We start from the raw sequence: 21,955 nt of genomic DNA, 5'->3' as shown, positions 1-21,955 counted from the left end.
AGAATTGATAATTAGGCAGATTTTGGTCTTTTTCCCATTTAATAATGGTTGGTTTTAATATTTTATTAAAGAAGTAGTGAAGCAAAGGATGGAGAAAAGTACACACACACACACACACACACACACACACACACACAAAATGTCTGGATAGGGAACAGATCAAGACAATGTTATTCAGATTCTGTGACCAGCCCAGTGAATGTGCTTTGGCAAAACTGTATTTAAAAAGCATTTCTTTTTACTTTTCTCTTTCTTAAAAGAAATAAAAGAGTTAAGCCATATTCAGAGTCTGGTTCTTTAATCCTTTGAGTAGCCAAAAAGTTCTCTTTGAAAACAGGATTAGCCCCTTTCCACCTTGAATTCATAGAAGAAATACCCCTCCTACAAGCCTGAAGCAATCCCTTCCAACCCCTTCCCCTACCCCCCACCTCTCTTTTTCCTAGTTACTATATTCAAAAATGTCTGGTCCTCAGAAAGCCACCTCCATGCTGTTAGTTTCCATACTGGTGGGAGAAACACTAGATCTCTGTTTACCCTAGCTTTTAAAGAGTGCAGGAATAGTGGGAAATGCTGTTTCCTTTGGGAACAGGAATGGGTCACCACTCTAATCATTTGCTCAACCTTTTATTAGGGTACAACAGTGAGGAGGCTTTGTGAGGTGACTTGAAAGAAAGTCTGATTCATCATATGCCTCAATTCCCAAAGGAAACATTAAACAAATTAATTAATTTTGAAAAGTGTAACTTTACCTACAAAACACCTCACATTATGTTGGTTACAACCTTTAGGTTCCTCACACATATTAAATTCAGTGCTTCCTCCTCTGGGTCTTAGCTTTTTTGCTCACAAAAGAGTGAGCCAAGACCAAGGTTTGCATAAGCATGAGAAAAGGAAGCAGGCTTCAGTGACTCCCAATTGACTGTAGGATAAGCTACAAACCCCTTAGTAGGGCAGTGAAGGCTCTCCATTGCCTACCTTTCCAGTCCTATTAGACATTTACTCTGTTTCTTGCACTCTAAAACACACAGGGTTTTAGATGTCCCTGAACCTCTGGAAGTCCTATTCTGCTACCTTGCATTCCCACAGACCATCCCTCCTGCCATGGTCTCCTCATCGCCACTTCCTAAAAGTCCAACATTGCTTCAGTGCCCAACTGGTTTGGCACCTCTTCAATGAATTCACCTTGTGGGAAGCAATCTTTGCCTCCTAAAATATTCCCAGAGTACTTTGTCTAGTGCTCTGCCCCTTTATATTGTACTTTGCAATACATTTATTTCCATGTGCCCTATCCCCCTCCCCATTTGACAGTATGTTGCATGTGTCATTATTTCTTGTATCCTCAGAATCTATCAGTACTTTTCACCCTTGTTGCCATCAATATCACCATCATCATCATCATCATCATCATCATCTTTGTTGTTGTTTTTGTGACCTTTATGTAGTAAACTCCTAGTAGGGAAAACTTCACCACAACAAATTGGCAAATTCATTCACAACTTACACCATTAAAGGGATACCATAGGTATACCATTTAAGCACTGTGAGGCTAAGTATCATGCTGATGATCATAGAGTCAGTATAGAAAGAGGACTTCCTAATTCCAACATTAGCCCTCTATTTTACTATATCATATTGCCTCTCATCATACCCATAGTCAATACTTTTAAAATACTGATACATTAGAGTTAGAATTTATAAAAGATATCAATTTTTAAAAAGATAGTTATATTTGCATTTCAATAGATTAATATTTTCTGTCAAAGTCTATTTCTGTGGGTCAGCAGCATATAGGAGAGCTAAAAGGTTAACTGGTTATGGATATGGACAGATTTTTTTCCCCCAAGTGGTATGGAGCATTGATATCAAAAATAGAAATGGATCAATATGACTATATTGAGTCAGAAAACCACAAATTAATGTCATCTGTGTTGTATTGCATTTTTTTTCTATTTTGTTAAATGTTTCTCAATTACATTTTAATCTGATTCTGGGAGGAGAGTCTGACAATGTATTGTAATTCTGTACCAACCAAGTAGTTAATTGAGGATTTCATTAAGAACCCTTCAAAAGAAATAATAAGACTACTTTCTTGGACTTCAAATATTAATGCAATTTAAAAACTCAACTTTACTACCACCTATTCCAAGACTAGCAGCTAATGCCTTCCCTTCTCATGCTGCTTTCCGTCTATTCTATGTACATATAACGTGTATGCAACTGATTGCTTTACATGCTGTGTCCCCCATAGAATGAGAACTCCTTGAGGTCTGACCACCTTACAACCAGAACCAAGTCCACAAGTGCTTAATAAATGATCACTTGATTGATTTGATGACTCTAGAACTTAAGGGATACTAGAAAAGAGGATCCTAGACTGTCAGAGATAGAAAAGCCATTCAAGACCATAGGATCAGAGGTTAAAAGAGGGAAGGACCAGGGGCGATCTTCTCCAATCTCCTCATTTTACAGATGAGCAGCTAAGACATAGAGCAGAGAGAGTTGACTTACCCAAAACTACATGGGGACAAAGTATCAGAGCAGGAATTCTGACTCCTAATCCATTTTTCTTCTGTTTGATAACATGCTTAGCCGATATTTGACTTTTGTCAGTCTTTTTATTGAACTAGGTTATCTTTCTATCCACACACACACACACACACACATGATTTTATCAAAGGAATAATATCCCAAAAATAGTATAAAGAATTACCATCTTTTTCTAATCAGTATTTTTTTTCAAAGTTGATTGAAAGAGAAGAGACATAAGTGCATGGGCATGATTTATAGACCCTACCAGTCTCCCTTTTCTAGATCTCCTATTATTTTAAGTGTCCCCATTGTCCTCCCAACCCTTTTCCTTGAAACCTCAGAATGACAACAATAAAAACTAGATTCGCTAGCATTTCTATTTAGAGCTTTAATTTATGTAGCACTTACATAGGTTTGCAAAATGCTTTGCAAATATTGACTTATTTTATCCTAACAACAACCCCGAGAGGTAGGTGCAATTATAATCTCCATTTTACAGATGAGCAAACAGAGGTTAAGTGAATTACTAGGATCACAAAGCCAGTTTCTGAGGCAGTATTTGAACTCAGGTCTTTCTAACATCATGTTCAACGTTCTACTCTTTGTATCACATATGTGTAATCATCTGATACATTGCAGGATCAATGTCCTTCATAGCCATCTGCATACTAGCATTTTCTTCCTATAGATTTCAAAGATCTATTATCCCATCATCACTTCCAAAATCATTATCACTTCATAATTTGATTGTCTGATTTTTCCTTCCTACTTCAGTTCCCCATTGTGTGCTAAACTTTCAGGGAAATAACTTCAATACCTGTGGTTGGTGTCCATTGCTTAATGTTTAAAGTGGTCAAAGTGCTTTTTATAACTCAAAGCACACCATCAGTCAGTCCCCTTTACCTCTCCAATTTTATCTTTAAATATAGAAGATTCTTCAACTACACATAAATCTTTGTTACTCATCAAAGAGTAAATACTGGAGAAAAATTATCATGAATAATGGTAATGAATACCAAAATAATTACCATGAATATGGAAGACATTTGACTAAAATACAAATCTTAACTCTCCATAGCCCTTTGAATCTAGGAGTGAAGCTAATCTTACCTGTATCTCATCTATCTCCTTCCCCCTACCTCTCCCACTGGTCTCTCCTATATAATCTGTCTCACCGATTCTAGAATATAACTTTTTACCTCTGCAATTAAAAAACTCCCTCCAGGCACCAACCATCAATTTATATTCTTAATTCTTTCAAAATCAAGTCTCAGATTTACTTTTTCTTACAGATTAAAGATCTCATGAACATCCTTTTTTAAGACAAAAAAAAATGCATCTTCTCAAGGTGTTCATCTAAGTAAATGATTCAATAAACCAAAAACACATGCATATAGTTTCCACTTTTTCCCCACCTACTGATACATTAATGATTAATAAATTCAAATTGTTTTGTGTGAGTATCAGTCAATTAAGAAACATTAACTATCCATTGCATGTCATTTTATGGTAGGTGCTGAGATTTAGCAAAAGGGTTTCCATTCTATTAAGAAAATTGCATTAAAATCATTGGAACAGAAGCAAGCATCATAGCATCTATTTCTTATGTATCTAAATAGAATTTTTCTGCTCTGTAGGTATTCAATACTTATTGACTATTCAAAGAAACACATCTTCATATACACATGCTTACATAAATTTTATTTCAACAGCAGTTAAATGATATCATGATTACAGGAATTTGTACCATTGAAAACACTTTGCTTCTGTTATTTCAATACACATGAATTATCTTAATCATAATGTAATGAAACTATGAAATTAGTTACTCACCTGTTGGCCCTGAGATTTGAAAGCATTAAACTCTGGTTCTTAAGAAAATCAGGTCATTTTGTTGCCTGTAGCCTCAAGGGCAGCACCACTGCCCTTTTTCATTTTTTTGCTGAGGACCATTAACATTTTCTACTCTTCTCAAGAGATTTCCCTGTCCATTAGGCTGTCAGTCTTTGGTCCACTGCTACCCCTGAGCATTATTGAGCTCATTCTCCTCCATCCAGTCTGAACTTCCCAGTTCTATTTCCCAGATGGGAAGGTGGATTTGACCTGAACAGGACAGTGTGTCTTACGGGACTCAAAAGGATTCTAGGGGATCTTAGAAGTTGTGAATTGACACTGGATTTCATTGGGATTTTGAATAAAGAAAAATAAAACTTCTAGTTTTATATCCACAACAATTAAATCTGGTCCTCTTATATGTCTCCATATGCATCCAAGCTAGCAAAGGGTCTGCAAAAATGCTTATTGAACTGGAAATCCTTTTAAGTCCTGTGTGACAGTATTTGCTGACTCTCTGTTTCTCTCATTTACATTATGTCTCTTTCTGTCTTCTCCCCCACACACATGCACACACACCCCACACATACAGATTTGCTAAATCTGACTACTTCTAATCACTACACAGGTTCCTTTTTAACCAATTACCTACCATGGATCTGCTTTAGTAATCTCTTTGGTGTGTCTATTTTATGAAGCCTTTTTATTTTTGGTTCAGATGTGTGGTTTCATTCATATAGAAACTCCTACCACTGATGCCTAGGGGAACATTCTTCATAACTTACACTCTTAGGAAGTTTTCCCCAAAGCATTGAGTAGTTGAGTCACTTGCCCACTCTTGGCCATACATTTGTTATATCTGAGGCAGAACTTGGACACAATTCTTTCTGCCTGCAAGGTTAGTGTTCTCTTAGAGCATTCTGCCCTCTTTGCAAATTTTATAACTAGAAAAAGGTGTCAAAGCTAGTTTTGTCAGATGATGGATTGAACTGAGAAGCACAGAATCTGAAAGTTGGAAGTTATTTTAGGCATCAGCAAACCCAACAGAAGTGAAAATGGAGGTCCACAAAGATGAAATAACTCAATTGTCAAAGACTCTGCTGCAAATCTATTCAAGATTATAATATATATTATATATTACATATTTAGTACAATAGCTATCATCCCTTGTGCCTTATCTAACCAATTTGCTCTTTTGACTAGTAATCCTGTGATAAATACAGTGCTATCATTATTATCCCCAATTTATAGATGAGAATAGTAAGACTAAGGGACTTACTCAAGATTACACTGCTGCTACAAGTCAGTCAGATTTGAAGTTTTTTTTGTACTACAAATCTCCATCTTCAGATACTACTAATGTCCTTAGGTAGAACAGTGTGCGTTCCCAAGGAGCCTAGCATAACAAAATGGAGAACAGCCTAGGGATTACTCAAAACCATCTGTGTTAATGCTTCACAGTGAATTGCCTTTTATTCCTGCCAGGTGGGCTTTGCTCCCTCAACCCCTTTAGTATCCATCACCTGAGTATTTTGGGGGCTGGTGGGGGAGAAGAGAGTAAAATTGCCCTTACTTTCATTACTTGATTCACAGTTAACAGTATAACTCTTTCCTTTAGTATTGCCTCATGAGGATCACACTGACTTGGGCTCAATTCTAAGCAAGTGATATACCCTGGAAATAAACAGTTTTGAAAAGGCTACCATTTTTCATTTTCTTTATGGGTTAGTGGGTCAAACTTTTCTAGTTCCTTTTTAGCTGACAGACCCATAGTAACTAAAAATTTTGATTTGCAAACTAAGATGGAACAAATTGAAATCCCATTGACATCTCAACCATGGCATGTCCCAGTTGTAATATTTTCCCGTCCCCTTTAAATTTCCCAAATTTCTTAGTCCTATTCCATGAATGTTCATCATGTCTCTTCCCTGACACTTGAAATATAACTAACAGGAGAAAAGTAAGCTTACAAAGAAAAGAATGAGCATACTGTGGTCCCACTGGTGGGTAGGCTAAGGCTGGTGGATCATGAGTTCAGAAGTTCTGAGTTACAGTAGGTCTAAAGCCAATCAACTGTCTGAATTAAGTCTGGCATCAATATAGTGAACTTATAACAGGGAAGGACCACCAGGCTCCTGGAGGAGGTACATACCAGCCCCAATTGGAAAAAGAATGCAGGTCATAGCTTCCATGTCAAAAAGTATTAGGATATGGTGCATGTGTGGCCAGTGCCTTTCCAACCTGGGCAAGATAGAAAGTTCCAGGGAAGGAAGGGAAGAAAGATGGAAGAAAGGGAGAAAAGGCAGGGAGGAGGGAAGGAAGGGAGGAAGAGGAAAAAAAGAAATCTTAGGAAATTAGCAAAGAAGGGTTAAATAAATTATCCAGGGTCATATAGAGAGTATCTGATGCCAGATTTGAATCCAGGAAAATGAGTCTTGCTGACTCCAGTCCCAGTACCCTGTCCACTGTACTACACAGCTGTACTACTTTTTGTGCATTTACGTGCATTTTTATTTTGCACTAATCTCTCTCTCCTCTCTCCTCTCTCCTCTCTCCTCTCTCCTCTCTCCTCTCTCCTCTCTCCCTCTCTCTCTTTCGTCCCAGGATTCTGGGCACTTGCCTCGAGAAAGCAGGGTTTATATGGTGTCATATATAGTGAGCGCCTTATGAACCTTTGTTTAATTAAGTTAAATGGAAATAAAATTAACTTGTCTTGATGACTAATAAGTGAACTTTTGATTTCTTGGCAATTTATTTTGAGGACAATGCAGACAAGAGTATTTCCCTCAAACTACCTTTTTAAAAAAAAGTGTTACCTTTAGGGCACTAGTTTTTGAGTCAAAGGACTTGAGTTTCAAAGTACAAATCTATTCTTTATTACCTACATGAAGTTGAATTAGAAACACAAGGATCAAATGCATCAATTAATGTTATTTTTAAAATAATTTCACCAAAATACATTAGAAGTTTTTGTCTGTACAAATGCACTTTAAATACAAATAATTAAAAGGAGTGGCATAGTGAATAAAGTGCCCTGCTTGGAGTCAGGAAGAGTTCAAATCCAGCTTTAGACATTCACTGGCTGTATAATCCTGGGCAAATCACTTAACTCTATTTGCTCAGTTTCCTCATCTGTCAAGTGAGCTGGAGAAGAATATGGCAAACTATCTCTGCCAAAAGGGGTCATAAAGAATTGGACATGATTGAACAACAAATTATAATTACTCTAAAATAAACATTTTTTATCTTTCTATCTCATTGTCTTTGACATACAGATAAAAAAAATGCACCACCTCAGTAGATGCAGTTTCATCCTTCTAGGCATTCTTAAATACTGGTCCTTCTGGTGTAACTGGGATCTAAAGTTTTAATTCTTTTCATCTGTAAAACGAGGTGCAGAATTATTGATCTCTAAGATCCTTTTCAAGTTAAAGTCAAATGATAGTAGGGGATTCCGCTAGTCATTTCTAGTAGAAAACATTCTAACTCTTACCTGCACAATTTTTGTTCCTCCTGTCAGAAATGTCTTTCCCCTTGCCTTTGCTATGCAGAATCCCTAGCCTCTTTCAGAGCTTGCTTGAGCTGTCTCCTCCTACCCAAAGCATTTCTTGAGTCTTCTAATTAATAATGTTCTTTCCCTTCTCAAATGACTTTGTGTATATTTTACACTTGTTTACTTATAAAGATGACATCTCTACCCATTCAGAGGATGGAAGCTCCTCAAGAATAAGGACTATTTTCTTTTTGGTTTTGTACTCTCAGAAGTTAGTGCATTGTTTTGGACATAGTAGGCAATTAATAAATACTTGAGTTTAATTGCAGGAACCTCAGTGTTCATGGCTTGTGCAGGGACATATTTATGGATAGATTTCAACATCTCTTTATTCCAGAAAAATGAAATATGAAGTTGAGTTCCCCAAAATTTGTTCTCATAATATTAAAATGATTCTGGCATCTCACATGCATTAAGAATGAAATATGGAGCTGAGCTCCCCAAAATTGTTCATGTAACATTAAAGCCATCTTAGCATTTCACATATACACAAGGTGAACTATGGAGCTATGTTCCCCAAAATTTGTTCTTGTAGTATTAAGGTTATCCTGGTATTTCATTGGCACATAGGCATACTTAAAATGAATTCTTTGAAATGAGTAATGGAGGAAAAACACATGGAAAAGCTTGCATTCTCATATAACCATTTAGATAGGTACATGTTACAAGTAATCAAGTGACACTTAATCAGATGATGGGAGTACCCTGGGTAGGGTCATTGGTTGTCATAGAAAGAGTCCTTGCATTTGGACTAAAGATCTTGGTTCAAATTTTAACTCTACCACTGACCTTATGACTGAGGACAAATCACTTTTAGTCCTCAGTTTCCTCTTCAGTAAAATGAAGGGATTGGACTATTTGCCTTCCAAGGTCTCAGATTCCTGTGAACATCAGTATTATGTTAATCACTACCATTGTCATCACAGAATGATAACACTGGATTTCTGGGATTGCCCTTATCAATGCTTAAAATATCAAACCACCACAATTTATAAAATTGAAGCAGTCAGGTCCAATTAAATGTAGGTATTTTTTTTTCCCTCATCACCAACCTTCCCACCATAAACAACCATTTTTAGAATAGTAGAATATTCTAGAACTGATACTTTGGGGAAGGTTAGTATGTCAACATTGATATTGGATGACTTCAGCAACATTGCCTGTAATCACAGTTTATCATGCCTTCACTAACAGCAACACTTAACTGGCACACCTGTGTCAACACCACTCAGAATGAGTCACTCACTCTGGGTCCATGTACGAATTACCTTTCACATTGAGTTTGTCAAAGAGGCATAGGTCACATCTGGCAGAGTTACTCAGTCACTGGTGTAGGAATCCGAAACCAGCACTCCCTCTACTGAATTCACTCACCCGCTTTTGTAAATGTTCTATTTCACCAATAAATGGCTGTCAACCTTAAGATTTAAAGATTTAAGCTTGAAGGGGCTATAATTATTTCTCTAGGGCTCTGTCGAGATTTCTGCAGCTTACTCATTCATTGTTCCCACATGATTTTATAGTTGTCATTTTTTTTCCTCCAAGCCAGCAGAAGTTTTCAAATTGATTGGTACAAATGGAAAACTGAGTTGAACACAATGATTTTCATATCTATCAATAATGGGAAAGGGCTGAGTGAATCAGTGATTAACAGAGTGAATACCAGTGTAGTAGCTTCTTTCATAGATTATGTATTGTCTTATTAGGACTTCATTAACTTTTTCTTTTGTTATTTTGTTTTTGCCTATAGGTCCTGAATGTTCCCGAAATTACACTTCATCTACTGGAGTGATCAAGTCCCCTGGATTCCCTGAAAAGTACCCCAACGGCCTGGAATGCACTTACATTATCTTTGCACCAAAGATGTCAGAGATTATCTTAGAATTCGAAAGCTTTGACCTTGAGCTTGACACTAATCCTCCAGGGGGGGTCTGTCGATATGACCGACTGGAAATCTGGGATGGATTCCCTGATGGTAAGAATAAGGATAGACATCATCCCAGAAAAGGGAGGTGTTGGTTAGAGGATAATGGACTATTTTTTCTTTTAATTTTTTTTCATTTTTGAAATACATTTTATTTTTTTTTTGGTATTGCCTCTATTTCCTAATGTATCATTTGCTTCTTTCCCTTCTAAAGGGCAACCCCTTGTAATAAAGAATAAAAATGAAGGAGAAAAAAGGTCAGCAAAACTAACTAATATATTGAAAAAGTCATTATGTTTTGACTTATATAAGTGAATTGTATTTAGTGTTTCTTACCCATAATCACTTGCCACTGAAAAGAAGCCAAAGGGCATGCCTACTCATTTCTCTTCTTTGGAGCCAAGCTTGGTTATTACAAATTTGCAGTACTCAGTTTCTATTGTTTTGTTGTAACTATTTTTTTAATTTACTTTATTATGGTCATAATATGTATTAAGGGTCAGCAAACAAAAGCCTGCTTATTTTTTGCTACAGTTTCTATGGTATTTGGGGTATTTTTGGTTCAGCTTGAGGTAAGATTTTTTTTAACATTCAAAAAAAATTTATTGTAATAATTTTAAAATATAAAAAGTCATTCTTAGCTAAGGTTGTACAAATACAGGACAGCTGCTTTTATTTGGCCCTCGGGCTGTAGCTTGCTGACTGCTGCCATATAGCTTGCTATGATTCTGTTTAATTCATTTTGAATCAGTTCATGTATCTTCCTATGCTTCTCTGTATTTGTCATTTTTCATAGAATAAGATTCCATTACCTTCATGTGCCATAATTCATTTAATCATTTCACAGTCATATAGACATCTACTTTGTTTCCATTTCTTGACTATCACAAAAATTACTGCTACAAATATTTAGGGAATATTTGGGAACTTCCTTTATATCACTGATTTCCCAAGATTCCTTTTTCAAATGTCACAAGACAGAAGCTGTCATTTGGTTTTTTTGAATTATCTTAAAAAGGGATCCATTATAGAATCACAGATTTAACGTGTGTGAAGGAAGCTTGGGACCAATATGCCAATTCCCTCATTGCAGAGTGGAAGAGAGACACATAAAGTTACTTTGTTCAAGGTCATATAGCAAGTTAGTGATAAAACTGAAACAAGTTACCTGGGGCTCCTGAGGTCATAAAATCACTTCCCTAACACACACACACACACACACACACACACACACACACACACACAAAGCTGACCAATCTTTTTAAAGGTGTTATTGTCTCTCAAACTTAATGCCATAGAAAATTTTTGAATTTTCAAGTTTAAAGAAAGGATTAGAGCCTCGATTTTTGGTATCCCCTTTACCCTAGGAGCTCCAAACTTTAGGTATCAGGGAGCTGCTACCTAATAAGAGCCAAGCTCTTGTGATCGTCTTCTGAAGGAGTCATCAGATACTCAAAGATGAAATACAATGATTTTCTTTACCTTCCAAATTTACATTTTCCATTCTAATCTTTGGGAATTTGAAAGTAAATGTCTAAAAATATACTTCCCTCAGTCTAAGGAAGATTATATCAAATAATTTGTTTCAGCTGCTTTGATGATGGTGTGTTTAGTCTGGCTTAACATCCATATTTCCCTGGAGAAAGTACAGGTTATGAATCCAAATGGGGCAACTTGATGATTCTTAAGAATCAGAGAATAGGTCATAGTCTACTAACTATTTCCAAAAATCCTGTGATTGTTTTGCAGCTCATAAGGATCTTAGAAATCATAATATAAGTTCCCTTTTACTGATGTTTTCTTACCATACTAATAGCTAGCAACTAGAGCTAAATAAAGGATTATTTCAATTCACTTTGTAAGTTAATTATGGACAAAGCCATGACAAAACTTACATGTCTCTTTTCTTGATATTAATATCATCAGTGTTGGTTACTGCCTGACTTTGCTGTTTCTTAATGTATAAACAATTGGGAAGAAAATTAGATTTAGTGAAAGCTTATATTATCATTAGATGAAATGGGTTTGTTAACATTAAATCCTTCCTAAAGGTTTTTATCATAGAAATAGGGTTATGATGATCTTACTGAAACTCATTCATTAAGTAATGAGATTGCCAAAACAGTCTGTTGATTGACTACCCAGCATTCAATCCATCAATTAGGAAAACAATCTTATAACAATGTGATAACAACATTATAACAATAGCTGGAATGTTTAATAATGGGTTTATTTGCACACAACCCAAATTTTCAGCCTTCCCCTCTAGAACTTTCATTTAAATTGACATGTGAAAAGAAGGTCCAATCAACCAACATATTTAGAACACTTTCAGAATGGAGTACATTGTTATTAGTGTCAAGGGTTTTTCAAAGTAGTAATTTTCTGGTTCTAGAAAATCACTGAGTCGAAATGAGGAACAATTAACCATAGAAGTTATCAGCCATGCAATTCACCCATGCTTTAAAAGTATAGCATGTTTGACTTATTCTCAGAGTAAGCTGGCTTATGGAATATGATAAATATGTTTATGAATTTGCTAATATTTAGTTGATCTGGTCTAGCCTGCTCCAGCAAAATATCTCACTAATTTTCTAGCCCAAATGAAAGACTAGATTCTCCTGGGCTTTTTGATGGCACTAGAGACATTTTCATCATAGCATTTCAAAGCATACAATTCCTCTGCTAGTGAAATTGCGATGGATCTTTGAAATCCTTTCCAAAAACAACAAGCAGAAGGCGCTGAAGGCTTTTAGCCATTGAATGATTTTGTGTTGCATTTTATCGTAAACATTGAATTAAATGGCCAGGTAATTGAAAGCAACCCATTGATTTACATTGGCTTTGAAGAAAAGCAATTTACTTAAAAAACTTAGAATATGAAGCATGGACATGATGAATGCTTCATCTCCATATACTGGGTTTTTTTTTTTTCCCTGAGTGCTATAGATTCTGAAGTGTAGTAAGTTTACATATGGTTTGAGAGACATGGGTTATTGCTGCATAGGTCAATACCACAAGTATTATATCAAATTAGGGAACCAAAAATTAATACTTAATTTCAGTTGTTGGCATAAGTAGAGATAAAATCAGCCATCATTCTCTATTGTCCTTAAATTACTTTGTTGCTGTTGTATTGTTTTTTGAAAAATCTTTTATTGTTATTCACATTCTAGTGTTTCCAAATATGTTTTAAGAATGGACTCTAGTGATGTGAACTCTGAATAGAATCTATTTATATATAGTTTGTATTAAACCTAAAGTCCTGAAACTACTAAGATAGTTATGGATCCTGGACCTTCTGAGGTGGTATGGGATGGGGAGGGGCAGGAAATCATTTTTAGGTACTCCCTGAAGCAAACTTTGTATTGGAAAAATCCTCTAATAAAATGCATGTTAGTTAACTCATACAAAATTACATCTGAAAAATATTGCACTTTTAAAATATATACATTTTCTTCAACCAAAGTACTTTATTAGAGTTGATTATCATTTTTGAAAAGATATAGTTTTTCACAACACAAGAAAATTAAGGCAGAGTTGAATAAATGGAGAGATGAAGAAACAGAGAATGGCATGAATATAATCTTTGTAATCTATAGTAAGTATCATTATAAAGTCAGAGAGATACATAATTTCTTACTGATAAATCATTTTAATCTAATAACTCCCCCCATTACCAATTTGCCATTGGTTAATGTACAATTTTCTAGGTACAGTTGAATTATACTTGTATCTTTGTAATCACAAAGTTGGAAGTACAATTTCTTTTTTCTTTAATTGTTTTTAGAATAACACAACCAAAAAAATAGGATTACTTTTGATGAGATCATTTTTAACATTTGCTATCTCAAAAGTTGAGGTAAGCAAAAAGGAAAATCCAATAGCTCTGAGCATCCAAATATACAACTGGTCACATACACAAGAAGGCTAAAAGTCCTCCCCCTTCTTCCCCCTTCTTCCCCCTTCTCACCGCACACCCCGGATCAATATTGCATTACTTTGCCAGGCTAAGGTCTCACTGTTGTACAGGAAAATTCAATACTTCTTTGTAGTACACTCAAAAAAGCCTTTTTCGTTCCCATATCTTGAGGGCTACCAAAGAGAGTAGCACTATGATATCCGGAGGCAATATTCTAAAAGATAGAATGCAGAATTACCAAGCATGTCTTAAAAATTATAAACCAGTGAGTCATGGAGACTTTCTAAATTATGAGTCTGCTGTAAACAAAGTTCTCTTCTGTTTGCTATTTCAAAGATTCCTTTCCCCCTAAGGAACTGGGTAATAGTGGGGGTGGGGGAAGGGGAAAGGGATGGAACTAAATTGCCCTAATAAAAAGGCCACAGCTTCCCTTTATCACTCGTAATTCTTGGTAAAACCATTGGTTATAGTGAGCAGAGGCCATTGTCCAAAGGAGCAGAACCACCCATAGATATTTTCCTACATAGAGAAGTAATATATTTAATGATGAGAGGGAACAATGAAGCCAGAATAAGAGTATGTGAAAAAGAAAAAGAAAAATGAGAACACCTTCCTTTTCATAAATTAGATGTTAATAGTTATTTGGACACTTTCTTTGAAAATAACCTAGTTTATGCCCTGAACAAGACACATTTATAGATGTCTAATAAAGGCACAAGTGTCAGCATAGTGGAGAGAGAGAGCCAGTCTTGGCATCAACAAATCTTGGGTTCAAAAATTGCTTCCTACTAGCTTTGTGATCATAGGACAAACCAACTGATTTCTTAGTTCTCCCAGGCAAGTTTTATTTGGTGACTCCCACACAGATGAAACTTCAGGATAGAACTCTAGGTATGAGTCAAGCAGACCTGAATCCAAATTTACACTCAAACACTTTTTATCTGAGTGACCCTGGGCAAATCATTTGTCCCTGTTTGCCTCAGTTTCCTCATCTGTAAAATGTACTGGGGAAAGAAATGGCAGCATCTTTCCCAATAAAATGTCTTAAGTTGGTAAAACTTCCTGAGGACAAGCAATGTTTTATCTTATTTATCTTATTTGTTTTCTCCTTTATCCCCAATCTAACAAAGTGCTAATATGTAATAAATCCTTGTTGAAGTCAATTGAACTTTTAAAAAAATAACTTTAATAGATGTACCATAGAAAAAAAGGGGAAAGGGGGGGGAGGATTTTGGTAGTGTTTGCTTCATGTTTTCTAAAAGAACTTTTTATCCCTTTTAAGTATTGAAGACCCCCTTTGGCAGTCTGATGAATCCTATGAACCCTTCCTTGGAATAACATTTTTTTAAATGCATAAAGCAGAGTAACATTATCCTCCAAATGTTTGCAGCATAATGCCTTTGAGTAGTATAAGCAAATTACTTTAAATTTTTTAAGCTTATTTTGCCTTCCTTTTGATAAGGTATATAATCATAAAATGGATAGAGTGTGGAGAGGGAAGAGTTTAATTTGCTCATAATCACCACTTAGTTCCACTGGTTGATTTAAACATGCACATTCTACATCATCAATGCATTATTTGACTGATTTCAGTCCAGTTTTGCTTCATTTTGTTTTGCTAACTGATATGCTTGAGTAAACTCAGTTTAAATAATAAAGTTCTGATAGAATGTTCTGCAACAGTAGAAAAACAGAGTGAAGTGGTAGAAAGAAAAAAGAAGGAAGGAAGGAAGGGAGGGGGGAAGGAAGGAAGAAAGAAAGAAAGAAAGAGAGGAGGGAAGTGAGGGAGAGAGAGAGAGAGAGAAAAGGAAGGGAGGGAATAAAAAACTACTGAAGTGGTATTCCTGCTCATGTAAAAGCTCCATGAAAACAGTAATGATGGGTAGGGACTTAGCATTATCTATACTCTCAGATTCATCCAACTAATAGCTTTTAACTTCTTGTCTGCCTAGTTTTTAGAAAAGTATTAATGACTTAGAGTATTCACAATCAAGGCAGCATCCCTGAATTATACTTCAGGAAACTGTGTATTTCCTGGATTTAAAAAAAAGGGGGGGGGTGATCTGAGATTGTTCCCCCTTAGGCAAAATTAGCTAATGTGTTTCCCAGTAGACATAAAACAAAAACTTAGAGCAAGGGATCTTAATCTATTTTTGCATCATGGAACCCCCTTTTGGAAGTGTGGTAAAGTCTACGACTCACTTCTAAGAAGGTTTTTAAATACATAAAATACATTTAAAAAGGAAAATAATTATATTGAAATTAAGATGTAAAGCTTTCCATCCAAATTATGGACCCCTGATATCAATCCATGGATTCCTTCATGATCTATGCACCCTACATTGAGAACTCCTGATAATGAAAACAGGAAAGTCATTTTTAGTACTGCTATTGATTTATTCAAAGAAATTTCCAATCTCACAGTGCTTCAGTATTGTCAAAATGACCATTTGCCAAAATTGGTAAAAAAAAAAACCACTTTAGGTTAAAGGTATCACCAACTTAACAATCTGAGTCTCTTCTACCACTGGGTTAAGTTTTTACATGGTTTCTTGTCCAACTCCCACCATCTCCCACCCCTCAAATTAATTTTCTATCATTTCATGATCATTTGACTTTCCTAAAACATATACGTATGCTAGGCAGCTTTAGGCATCATTCTCCAAGAGAACTGAATCCTAAATAAAGTAATATTCCTTTCAATAGGACTATCCAGTTGCTATTTAGCTTCCATTCCTTAATGTCTCTAGTCTACAAATATCTAGTTAAACAGTTGCAAATTGTAACATTTCTCCAGATAGGCCACAAAGGAGTAAGTGGTGCATTATGGGTTCCACATGAGGTTTTCCCAAACAAAAGATCACTGAAGAAATAGAGCAAGGAGATTCCCCAAGCCTTGAGCAAGCCTCTGGAAGCTTTTTATTTGGGGGGGGGGTGCTCTCTGGTTTCCTTTGTTAGAACGAAGGGATAATTGGATGGAAATGGAGGAGGGTTTGATGATCATGCACAGCTTGAGGCCTCTCCATTGCTTCCAGTGGCAAGTTTGCATACAGTTGAGATGAATGTTGAGGTACCACTTGGCTGCCCAAGTCCCATTCTTTGCAATTGAACCAAGCAGTTCATTTCTCCTTCTGAAAATAATCCTGTTCATTGGGGGATGCGGTTTTGCCCATCATTGCTCCTAGGAGCACACTTTTAAATCCTCCCTGAAAACTTGGCCCAATATGTTTACTTCAAACCAATTAACTAGGGAAGGTGTGATTTGGGTTAGAAAAACACTTCTGTGTTCTGCAGGGACTCATCTTTGCAGACTGTTCTCTCATCTGCTGCTAGAGAAAACATTTTAACATGCTCTGCTTTGTTTTGTGTTTTGTTTTTTTCCCCTTCTTTCTAGTTGGTCCTCATATTGGGCGTTACTGTGGACAGAAAACACCAGGCCTCATCCGTTCCTCAACTGGCATTCTATCATTGGCTTTTTATACTGACAGTGCAATAGCCAAAGAGGGATTCTCTGCAAACTACACTGTCTTGCAAAGAAGTTTCTCAGAAGGTCAGTGTTTATTCATCTTCTAAAGCCCAGTGGAAAATATGCTCCATTATGCCTTTCCACACACCTGCTGCCACATAAAACATTAAAGAAATGTTATATAAATAAAGGGGGACTGTGTATTTGCTTTTCTCTTTAAAGAAAAAAAATCAACTTTTCTGAATATCAATAGGAAAATTCTGCTTTGTGAATTTTCCTATTGAAATGGGAAAGAGAAAGAAAGTTTATTGTACAGCCTGGAAATGATGTAGAAAAACTGAGGCAGGGCAAAACAATGCCTTGAACCAGAGTTTTAGTCATCCCCACCCCCCAACCCTGCCCCACCCTTGAAGAAATGATAGCCTGTGGTTTATGAAAGGATGAATATTGATTTTAAAATAAAAAAATGAATATGCATGCATGCTCACTCCACCCAAACACACTATGATCACACTGAATACAGGTTAGAATTTAATTCAATGGGAAATAGTGAGATTTTTTTCTCTCTGACTAACCAGAAGCATGTTTTGATTTCTATTGCAATGTTTTTTAAGCTCTCAATAAATATACATTTGGATGCAATAAAATAAAAGATCTTTGAAAAACAGAGAGACCCTCTGCTTTCCAACTTAAATCCTTTCTCAAATGACCAGTCTACAGACACATGGGAACTATAGCTCCTTCAATATCTGAAAATAAGGGTGAGAGAACAAACACCACTGGCTCTCTCTTTGGCTCATGAGTTTTTTTGATTCTTTGTTATAAGTGACTTATTTTATGTGTTGGGTTTTCTGTGAAACTGTAAGACTGAGCCTATTTATAATCATTTTCAGTATTTTGTATGGTACTTTGAGGTTGACATTTTTTATTTGATCTTCACAGAAACCACATGAGGTATTATCCATCTCATTTTAAAGATAAAGGACTTAATTAGGGTTATACAGCTAGTATGTCAAAGGTGAGTTTTGAACCAAGGACTTTCTGACTCCTAGTCCAGCACTCTTAATCTTCTGAGTCTATGGATCTTCCAGGCAGTGTCATCTTTTTTTTTTTTTTAGGTTTTTGCAAGGCAAACAGGGTTAAGTGGCTTGCCCAAGGCCAAACAGCTAGGTAATTATTAAGTGTCTGAGACCAGATTTGAAGCCAGGTACATTGACTTTAATAACTCAGTGGTCCATAATATCATCAATTTAGGTATTCCCTATAATAGTGCCTGTGGCAATCCAGTCTTGCCTTGTCCTACTGTATAATTTCTGTCCATATATTTCCTACCAATCCTCCAAAGATGATCCACCAAAGTGATGAAAAATCTTATAGCAGGTCTCTTACTTTCATGAACTGTGGTTGTCAGTCAAATATTATCAGCCCACTTCTTTTTCTAAATATTCACTTCCCTCATGATATTTTTGGTAATACTTCCTGCTAAAATACTTCTTGCTATTGGTAATGTGCCTCACCTTAACATGCTCACCAGACTTTTCTCCTTTTTCTTTTGGGTCTTTTTTCAACTCAAAAAGCAAAAGAATTTGCAAAGTATTATAAGCAAAGTTAATAAACGTTAAATTTCAAGATGACAAGGTTGATTTAATTATTTTCTTGCATTAATAGTTATAATGAATGCATAGCTGAAATCTGACATAAGAAAACTAGAAAGAAAATAAAGCTTCATTTAACTAAAATTCTCCAGCACAGTATACAAATTTTAGCTCTTCTACTTTACACTTCAGATTTGTATGGCTTTGGGAAAGGCACTAAACCTTTTGAGGTCCAAGTTTCCTCATCTGTAAAAGACTCGGGGTTAGGTGTAATGACCTTGAAAACCCTCTCTGGGACAGCTAAGAACTACAATGACTAGAGCACTGGGAATGGAGTCAAGAAGACCTGAATTCAAATGTTTTAACACTTATTAATTATATAACTCTAGGCAAGTCACTTCACCGTGGTTGCCTCAGTTTCCACATCTATAAAATGAGTTGAAAAAAGAATATGACAAATAAGGCTAGTATCTTTCCCAAAAACATCCCAAATGGGGTCACAAAGACTTAGATATGGCTGAAAAACAGTAAACATCAAAAATCCTTTCTAGCACGAAATTTGTGATTCTAAAAGTTTTGGGTGACTGAGTAGTTTGCCTTTAAATATTCATTTTAAAAAAACCTTTAACTAATCTGGATGGAAATGTTTCTAACTCTCCTATTCCTGTTTTCCTAAATAGATCATCTGAAATATAATTGAATTCTTCCTAAATGGTTATGAAGTAACTTTTGATCTGGTATCATATGATAGAGGTAGTATGGTATCCTGAAATGAGAGATGTCCTTTGAGGACAGGAAGGCTTGGCCTCAAGTCCCATCTCTAAATGCTCCCTGACTACATGCAAAGTCTCTAGAGCAAGCTCTAGGTCAGAGGTTTCAAACAAACAGAAACCTGGATCATTAATCTCTACCTAAGGGGCCCTAGAACCTCATAGTGACTTAGTTTTAAAATGTGGTGTTTTATGACATTTTTATTGATTTTGTTAAATATTTCCCAAATACATTTTAATCTGGTTCTGGCAGCACTAGGATGGCCTCTATGATTATAAATTGCAGAAAAGGTTTTGTTAACCTAAAACTTTCTTACCCTGAATATCTCCCTCCTAAGGAAATCCAAAGTCTTAACTTTGACTAGTAAAGTGTAATGTAGTGATTACATCAAGATCTAATGAACAGGTCTTTTTGCTCCTCCAGCAAGAGTTTCTAGAGTGTTTTCATTTTTTAATTCTTTGTCTGCTTTTTGTAGGGTTGTTTTGTTTGTGTTGTTTATTCACTCTCTCAAATATCAGTCTATGAGCTTTTGCTTTTCATTGTCATAGTACCTGCCTAGAGCAGCTCCCACACCTTGCCACTTTTAATATTCTACTCTTAGAAACAGCACATCAAAGCTTGCTAGAACTGTGTGTAAGACTAATCAGTCTCTTAGTGTAGACCTTAGGGTTTCCAAGAAAAGTAAAGTTCTCATGAGCTGTTAGTGCAAAAATAGACTCTGGTTATTCTTTTGATTACTCAAGAGACTTTTTAAAAAAAAATTTAGTTCTTTACTGTGTATGGTCGAACACCACATAGATGGAGTATTATATTTATAATATAGACAAATGAATGACATTTAAGAAGGAAACTTTGACTTAAAAAAATGATTAATGCCAAAGTTCCCTCAATAGAAATTCTCTTGGTGCATTTATGAGTTTGACTTTAAGTTTCTTTGCCCAATATCCCTAACTCTTGTCCAACTCTATAAGCAAAATGTTAGAAAATTATCCATTGAAACTTGCAAACATAAAGCTTTTCATATATTTTTATGTGTGTTTATGGAAAAACAAGATGGAATTTGTGAAAATTAGATTGCTCTTAACTTTTTAAAGTACCTATCTGTTGAACTTATACAGAAATATGACTACCAAAATAGATCAAAACATGCTAAAATGAAAGAACATTTTTGTAAACTTAAGTTTCATATATAGTAGGTTTCATCATTGGTTCAAAAACAATTTTTCTATAGTTAGTTTCAAAAGGATTGTCATGGAAACTCAAGTGATAATGCTAATCTAAGCACTACTTATTTTGCTAATCTTACTGTCTCAATTCAAGTTTTGATGAACTTTGATACACATTAAAATTAAGATTGTTGTTTACTGATTGAAAAAAATTAAAAACCACATTTAGCATCATCTAGGGACTTTATAGGAAATGCTAATGGATTCTACCCATTTTTCCCCCATTCAGATTTCACATGTATGGAACCACTGGGCATGGAATCAGGAGAAATTCATTCAGACCAAATCACGGTTTCTTCCCAGTATAGCAGCAATTGGTCTTCAGAAAGATCACGTTTGAATTATCCTGAGAATGGATGGACTCCTGGAGAAGATTCCTATAGAGAGTGGATCCAGGTAAGGAGACCAGGCCAGATATATATTTACCAAGATCATCAATAACTTTGTAAAAGTATACTGCCTCTATCAACATTGTCCCCTATGCCTTTAGATGAAAAGAAAAATGTGAAATCAACTCTGTAGGGTATAAGAATAATCAAGTGATTCATACAAGCTGGTGTGCTTGTATGAAGACTTAGACTGAAGAGAAGATAAAATAAACTCTCATTTATTCAATTCAATTCAATTCAATTCAATTCAATTCAATTCAATTCAATTCAATTCAATTCAGTTCAATTCAATTCAACTAACATTTAGCTTCTCCACTGAAAAGAATGACTATTCAGAGGACTTGGATCCAAATGAACTATATTGGTTACAGTAGTTCTGGAATGTTTCCACCAAAGAAAGCTGTTTCTACAGATATTTCTGTTTTTCAAGAGATTTGGAATTCATTTTTTGGCCTACATTGCCTATGTTTCCTAAGTATAAAGAATTTGGGGGATATCATAAATTTTGTTTTTCCATACTGACCTAAATAGCACTGAAAAAATAGATTTATAAACCAAGAAATAATTTAGAATTATGAATAGAATATGAAACTTAGAATCAAATAAACTTGAGTTTGAATCCCACCTCCAGCAAATACTGGTTATACAACCATAGCAAGTAAGACATATAACACCTCAGTTTCCTCAGCTATAAAATACAGATAATAATAACTATAATATCTATTTCCCAGGGCTGTTGGGAAGCTC

The 21,955-nt window shown here is 35.6% G+C and overlaps 1 protein-coding gene and 1 long non-coding RNA gene across 20 annotated transcripts in view; one reads left to right on the top strand and one right to left on the bottom strand.

Annotated features, from left to right (window-relative positions):
* The window catches only part of NRP1 (neuropilin 1), a 182,440-nt gene that overhangs the window by 72,426 nt on the left and 88,059 nt on the right, over positions 1 to 21,955 (top strand). For all 7 annotated transcript variants that reach the window (XM_074193135.1, XM_074193132.1, XM_074193134.1 and 4 more), the window contains 3 exons: positions 9,666 to 9,890; positions 17,156 to 17,311; positions 21,049 to 21,215. In XM_074193135.1, coding sequence (XP_074049236.1) covers positions 9,666 to 9,890; positions 17,156 to 17,311; positions 21,049 to 21,215 — 548 coding nt within the window. The remainder of the gene's footprint in view (positions 1 to 9,665; positions 9,891 to 17,155; positions 17,312 to 21,048; positions 21,216 to 21,955) is intronic.
* The window catches only part of LOC141492636 (uncharacterized), a 94,697-nt gene continuing 86,538 nt past the window's right edge, over positions 13,797 to 21,955 (bottom strand). For 11 of the 13 annotated variants that reach the window (XR_012469997.1, XR_012469998.1, XR_012470000.1 and 8 more), the window contains 2 exons: positions 18,745 to 21,196; positions 13,797 to 13,975 (listed from right to left, as the gene is read on the bottom strand). This is a non-coding gene — a long non-coding RNA (uncharacterized LOC141492636). The remainder of the gene's footprint in view (positions 13,976 to 18,744; positions 21,197 to 21,955) is intronic. The other 2 variants (XR_012470007.1, XR_012470003.1) reach the window with 1 other exon arrangement.

Source organism: Macrotis lagotis, chromosome 7 (genome assembly GCF_037893015.1).
Source record: "Macrotis lagotis isolate mMagLag1 chromosome 7, bilby.v1.9.chrom.fasta, whole genome shotgun sequence".
Classification (NCBI taxonomy): domain Eukaryota; kingdom Metazoa; phylum Chordata; class Mammalia; order Peramelemorphia; family Peramelidae; genus Macrotis; species Macrotis lagotis.
Note: the sequence above shows the minus strand (reverse complement) of the source record. Positions and strands in the feature narration are given on the sequence as shown.